Genomic DNA, 6,900 nt, shown 5'->3' on the forward strand with positions numbered 1-6,900 from the left:
TCACAAAGAAGAGGAGTAATGGAGCTGGAAGGAGTGGATTCAATCTTAGCTCAAAATAAAATGATACAGCAACAGATTCAACAACAATTTGAGCAAATGGCCAAAAGAATTGATGGCCTACAAGTAGCATCAGTGAGTGCCACAAGCCAACCAACCAATCCTTGGGGGCAGAATGAGGAGAACCAAGAGGAACAATAACAAGAGCAAGTGCAGTATATGCACAACCAAGGTTCAAATGAGGTGTATGGTGATACCTACAATCCATCTTGGAAGAACCACCCAAACCTCAGATGGGGGGATAATCACAACCAAAACCAACAACCATGGCAGAGGAACTTAAACCCAAACACCTTAAGAAACAACCAAAACCACAACCAACAGCAGACTAGCCAAAACCCTTACAGAAAACCCCAAAATAACTTCCCCAACTCCAACCATTTTCCACCCAATAACCAACTCACTAACCAAAACATTCACCATCAATCATCAACACCCCATAACCAAGCAACTTCACATGACTCTCAGAGGATCACCAACCTGGAAATGCTAATGGAGAAGATGATGAAAAACCAAGAATTGACAGCACGGAACCAGGAAGCATCCATAAAGGGCCTGGAAAGGCAAATTGGTCAGCTCTCCAAGCAATTCACCAATGAAAGACCATCAAGTTCCCTGCCGAGTGACACAATCCCAAATCCTAAGGAAGAATGCAAGGCGATACAATTAAGGAGTGGGAGAACATTGATGAGCAACAATGACACTACAAAGAAGCAAATGGAGAGCAGCAAAAGACCAATAGAAGATGAAAAGCCAACAAAGGCAGATGAAGCCGAGGATCAAGTTGTGATGCCAAACAAGGACACTGAGAAACTCAAAGAGAAGAACAACCAACCACACAGTTCAAAAGAAGTGATTCAGGGAAAGCAGCAAGTGGGAAAGAGCATCACACCTCCACTGCCATATCCCCAGAGGTTCAGCAAAGAAACTAAGGACCAACATTTTCATAAGTTCCTTGAGACTTTCAAGAAGCTGGAGATCAATATTCCCTTGGCTAAAGCACTTGAACAAATGCCTCTGTATGCCAAGTTTTTGAAAGAGCTTATCAACAAAAAGAGGAGTTGGCTTGAGAAGGAAACTGTGTTACTCACCGAGGAATGCAGTGCTGTGATTCAAAGAGGCATTCCACCAAAACTCAAGGATCCAGGAAGCTTTGTAGTCTCATGCACTATTGGCAGAATGGTTCTCAACAAAGCTCTCTGTGACCTTGGTGCCAGTATCAACCTGCCTCTCTCAATGATAAGAAAGCTTGCCATAGAAGAGCTTAAACCCACCAGGATGTCATTGGTCATGGCTGACAGATCAATCAAAACACCCAATGGAATTGTGGAAAACCTGTTGGTGAAGGTTGGGGAGTTTATTTTCCCAGCAGATTTTATGATTTTGGATACTGAAGAGGAAGGAAACAATTCAATCATTTTAGGAAGGCCATTTTTAGCCACAGCAAGAGCCATCATTGATGTAGAAAAAGGAGAGATGATCTTCAGGGTCCACAATGAACAAATGGTCATAAACGTTTTCAAGTCAATGCAACACATTTCTGAGCAAGAGGACTACGTGAAAGTGGATATGATAGAGAGTTTGGTGGAAGAAATGTTGGAAGATAACCCTCAAGAGCAAGAAGAAAATCAAGAGACAACAGAGGAACAAGTAGCCGAGATGTCTATTGAGCAAGAGGAAAAACAAGACAAGAAGGGAGAAGTACGAAAACAAGAACTGAAGCCATTACCCACCCATCTCAAATATTCATTCCTGGGTGCATCAGAGAGCTTCCCAGTGATCATCAATTCGTCCTTGACAAAAAAGGAAGAAGGAGAACTTCTTGATGTACTCAAAGCTCACAAAGATGCTTTAGGATGGACCATTGACGACCTGAAAGGCATCAGCCCTGTGATGAGCGGATAATTTGTACGCTTTTTGGCATTGTTTTTAGTATGTTTTTAGTATGATTTAGTTAGTTTTTAGTATATTTTTATTATTTTTTAGTTAAAATTCACTTTTCTGGACTTTACTATGAGTTTGTGTGTTTTTCTGTGATTTCAGATATTTTCTGGCTGAAATTGAGGGATCTGAGCAAAAATCTGATTTAGAGGCTGAAAAGAACTGCAGATGCTGTTGGATTCTGACCTCCCTACACTCGAAGTGGATTTTCTGGAGCTACAGAAGCCCAATTGGCGCGCTCTCAACGGCGTTGGAAAGTAGACATCCTGGGCTTTCCAGCAATGTATAATAGGAATTGGAGTTAAACGCCCAAACTGGCATAAAAGCTGGCGTTTAACTCCAGAAAGAGCCTCTACACGAAAATGTTTCAATGCTCAGCCCAAGCACATACCAAGTAGGCCCAGAAGTGGATTTTTCTGTCATTTACTCATTCCTGTAAACCTTAGGTTACTAGTTCACTATTAATAGGATCTTTTGACATGGTATCTGTACCTCATGACACTTTACACGTTTCTTTGTGTACCTTCCACGGCATGAGTCTCTAAACCCCATGGTTGGGGGTGAGGAGCTCTGCTGTGTCTTGATGGATTAATGCAATTACTACTGTTTCTTATTCAATCATGCTTGCTTCCGTTCTAAGATATCACTTGTTCTTAACCCGGATGAATGTGATGACCCGTGACACTCATCATATTCTCAACTATGAACGCGTGCCTGACAACCACCTCCGTTCTACTTTAGATTGAGTAGATATCTCTTGGATTCTTTGATCAGAATCTTCGTGGTATAAGCTAGAATTGATGGCGGCATTCAAGAGAATCCGGAAGGTCTAAACCTTGTCTGTGGTATTCTGAGTAGGATTCAATGATTGAATGACTGTGACGAGCTTCAAACTCCTGAGGGCTGGGCGTTAGTGACAGACGCAAAAGAATCACTGGATTCTATTCTAACCTGATTGAGAACCAACAGATGATTAGCCGTGCTGTGACAGAGCATTTGGACAATTTTCACTGAGAGGATGGGATGTAGCGTGGTATAAGCTAGAATTGATGGCGGCATTCAAGAGAATCCGGAAGGTCTAAACCTTGTCTGTGGTATTCTGAGTAGGATTCAAGGATTGAATGACTGTGACGAGCTTCAAACTCCTGAAGGCTGGGCATTAGTGACAGATGCAAAAGAATCATTGGATTCTATTCCGGCCTGATTGAGAACCGACAGATGGATAGCCGTGCCGTGACAGGGTGCGTTGAACATTTCCATTGAGAGGATGGGAGGTAGCCACTGACAACGGTGAAACCCTTGCATACAGCTTGCCATGGAAGGAGCCTTGCGTGTTTGAAGAAGAAGACAGTAGGAAAGCAGAGGTTCAGAAGACAGAGCATCTCCAAAACCTCAACCTATTCTCCATTACTGCAAAACAAGTAATTATTTCATGTTCTTCTGCTTTTCACAATCAATCCTGATAATTTTTTATATCCTGACTAAGAGTTACAAGATAACCATAGCTTGCTTCAAGCCGACAATCTCCGTGGGATCAACCCTTACTCACGTAAGGTATTACTTGGACGACCCAGTGCACTTGCTGGTTAGTTGTGCGGGATTGCAAAAGTGTGATTGCAATTTCGTGCACCACCCTGCAGTGTGTATGCATAAGATCCTCTTGGAAGACAACTCCAAGCCAGTGGTTCAACCTCAAAGAAGGCTAAATCCCACAATGAAGGAAGTTGTCCAGAAGGAGGTAATGAAGTTGTGGAATGCAGGGATAATCTTCCCAATATCTGACAGCTCATGGGTAAGCCCGGTCCAAGTTGTACCAAAGAAAGGAAGGATGACGGTCATCACCAATGAGAAGAATGAGTTAATCCCTACTAGAACAGGGACTGGGTGGAGGATGTGCATTGATTACAGGAGGCTGAATGATGCCACCCGCAAGGACCATTTCCCTCTCCTCTTTATTGATCAAATGCTTGAAAGATTAGCTGGCCATGCTTACTATTGCTTCCTTGACGGCTACTCCGGATACAATCAGATAGTGGTGGATCCAAAAGACCAGGAAAAGACCTCGTTCACATGCCCATTTGGAATTTTTGCCTATAGAAGAATGCCATTCGGGTTATGCAATGCCCCAGCCACTCTTCGAAGGTGTATGCTTGCAATTTTTTCAGATATGGTCGAAAAATTCTTAGAGGTCTTCATGGATGACTTTTCTGTTTTTGGTGATAATTTCAATGCTTGCTTGCAACATCTAACTCTTGTCTTGAAACGGTGCCAAGAAACTAATTTGGTTTTGAATTGGGAGAAGTGCCATTTCATGGTACGTGAGGGTATTGTTCTTGGTCACAAAGTTTCAAGAAAAGGGATAGAAGTTGACAAGGCAAAAGTGAAAATCATAGAAAAGCTTCCTCCACCAGCTAATGTGAAATCTGTTAGAAGTTTCTTGGGGCATGCAGGATTTTATAGAAGGTTTATCAAGGATTTTTCTAAAATAGCTAAACCTTTGAGTAATCTGCTTATGATTGATACTCCTTTTATTTTTTATGAAAATTGCCAGCATGCCTTTGAAACTTTAAAAAACAAACTCACAACAGCACCAATCATCACACCCCCAGATTGGGAGTTACCTTTTGAACTCATGTATGATGCAAGTAACATTGCAATTGGTGCTGTGCTTGGCCAAAAGAAGGGAAACTTGCATCATGTCATATATTATGCAAGTAAAGTATTGAATGAGGCTCAAAAAAATTACACCACAACAGAGAAGGAATTGTTAGCTGTTGTGCACCAAGTTTTTGGCGCCGTTGCCGGGGATTGTTTGTGTATGGACAACTGACGGTTCATCTTGTTGCTTAGATTAGGTATTTTTTTTTTCGAAATTCTTGAAGATGAATTCTAGAGTTTCATGATGATTTGTTGAAATCTGGCTGGCTGAGAAGCCATGTCTAATCTTATTGGACCGAGGTTTCAACTGATCATCACAATAGCTTGTTGATTTCCATCTATCTTGCTATTGGAGCAATGATCTGCTAAGGCTTGGCTGGGCATTGGCCATGTCTAGTGTTTTGGACCGAAGCTTTCTTTGAAAGCTTGGCTGGCTGTGAAGCCATGTCTAATTCCTGGACCGGAGTCTTAGACTAGCATTGCAATGATTCCTGGAATTCTCATTAAGAATTTTGATACCTTTATTTTCTTTTTCTACATAATTTTCGAAAAAAAAACACAAAAAAATTATAAAATCATAAAATCCAAAAATATTTCTTGTTTAGAGTCTCATCTTAAGTTCAGTGTCAATTGCATGTTTCTGCTCTTTTTGCATTCATGCATGAGTCTTCATTAATCTTCAAGTTGTTCTTGATGATTTTATTACTATGATTTTTAATTCTCTTGACTTGAGCGTTTATGTGTCTCATATGCATTCACATTTTGTTAATATCAGTAGTATACAAACTGCTAAGTTTGGTGTCTTGCATGCATTGTTATTTGAGAGTTAGTTGCATTTTTGATTATTCCTTATTATTAAAAATCCAAAAATATTTTTAATTTGTGTCTTTTCAAGTCAATAATACAGAGAATTGAAGACTCAGAACATACAACAGAGGAATTACACAGAAAAAGCTGGGCGTTCAAAACGCCCAGTGAAGAAGGACAGACTGGCGTTTAAACGCCAGCCAGGGTACCTGGTTGGGCGTTTAACGCCCAAAAAGGTAGTGCATTGGGCGTTAAACGCCAGAATGTGCACCATTCTGGGCGTTTAACGCCAGGATGGCACAAGAGGGAAGATTTTGTTTTCAAAATCAATTTTTTTTCAAGTTTTCAAAGTTTTTCAAAATCAAATCTTTTTCAAATCATATCTTTTCAATCAAATGTTTTCAAAATCAATTTCTTTCCTTTTTCAAAGATACTTACTAACAATTAATGATTTGATTGAACAAATCAAGTATGTTGCCTTTTCTGTTGAGAAAGGTTTAATGTTTGAATCATATCTTTTCTTGTTAGCCAAGTCATTAATTTTTAAAATCAAATCTTTTTAAAATTGTTTTCAAATCATATCTTTTCAATCACATCTTTTTAAAACCATAACTTTTCAATCATATCTTTTTAATCACACCTTTTTCAAAATAAGTTTTCAATCAAATCTTTTTGATTTCTAATTTCAAAATCTTTTCAAAAATCACTTGATTTCTTTTCCACTTTGAGTTTTCGAAAATTATCAATCATTTTTTTTTAAAATGTTTTTTTTTAAAGTCTTTTTAATTAATTTTCGAAAATTCTCTTCCCCTCTTCCCACATCCTTCTATTTATGGAGTACCACTCCCCCTCAATGCACAATTCGAACTCTATCTCATTAAGTTCGAATTCTTCTACCCCTCTCTTCTATTTTTCTGTTCTTCTGACACCTAAAGGAATCTCTATACTGTGACATAGAGGATTCCACATTTTCTTGTTCTCTTCTTTTTCATATGAGTAGGAGCAGAGACAAAGGCATTCTTGTTGAAGCTGACCCTGAACCTGAAAGGACCTTGAAGCGAAAGCTAAGAGAAGCTAAGGCACAACTCTCTATAGAGGACCTAACCGAATTCTTCAAAGAAGAAGAAGACATGGCAGCCGAAAACAACAACAATGCCAACAATGCAAGGAAGGTGCTGGGTGACTTTACTGCACCTACTCCCGACTTCTATGGAGAAGCATCTCTATCCCTGCCATTGGAGCAAACAACTTTGAGCTTAAGCCTCAATTAGTTTCTCTAATGCAACAGAATTGCAAGTTCCATGGACTTCCATTGGAAGATCCTCATCAGTTTTTAGCTGAATTCTTGCAAATCTGTGACACAGTCAAGACTAATGGGGTTGACCCTGAGGTCTACAGACTTATGCTATTCCCTTTTGCTGTAAGAGACAGAGCTAG

General features: G+C 39.9%; 1 protein-coding gene across 1 annotated transcript; it reads left to right on the forward strand.

The window, feature by feature from the left end:
• Nucleotides 1-744: 744 nt before the first annotated feature.
• Nucleotides 745-1,884, forward strand: LOC107472482 (uncharacterized; the record flags this gene model as incomplete). Its single annotated transcript, XM_016092006.1, has 1 exon — nt 745-1,884. A coding segment is annotated over exon 1 (1,140 nt), but the record flags the coding sequence as incomplete, so codon positions are not given.
• Between the last annotated feature and the right edge of the window lie 5,016 nt (nt 1,885-6,900).

The sequence above is a fragment of the Arachis duranensis genome, unplaced genomic scaffold (genome assembly GCF_000817695.3).
Source record: "Arachis duranensis cultivar V14167 unplaced genomic scaffold, aradu.V14167.gnm2.J7QH unplaced_Scaffold_118118, whole genome shotgun sequence".
Classification (NCBI taxonomy): domain Eukaryota; kingdom Viridiplantae; phylum Streptophyta; class Magnoliopsida; order Fabales; family Fabaceae; genus Arachis; species Arachis duranensis.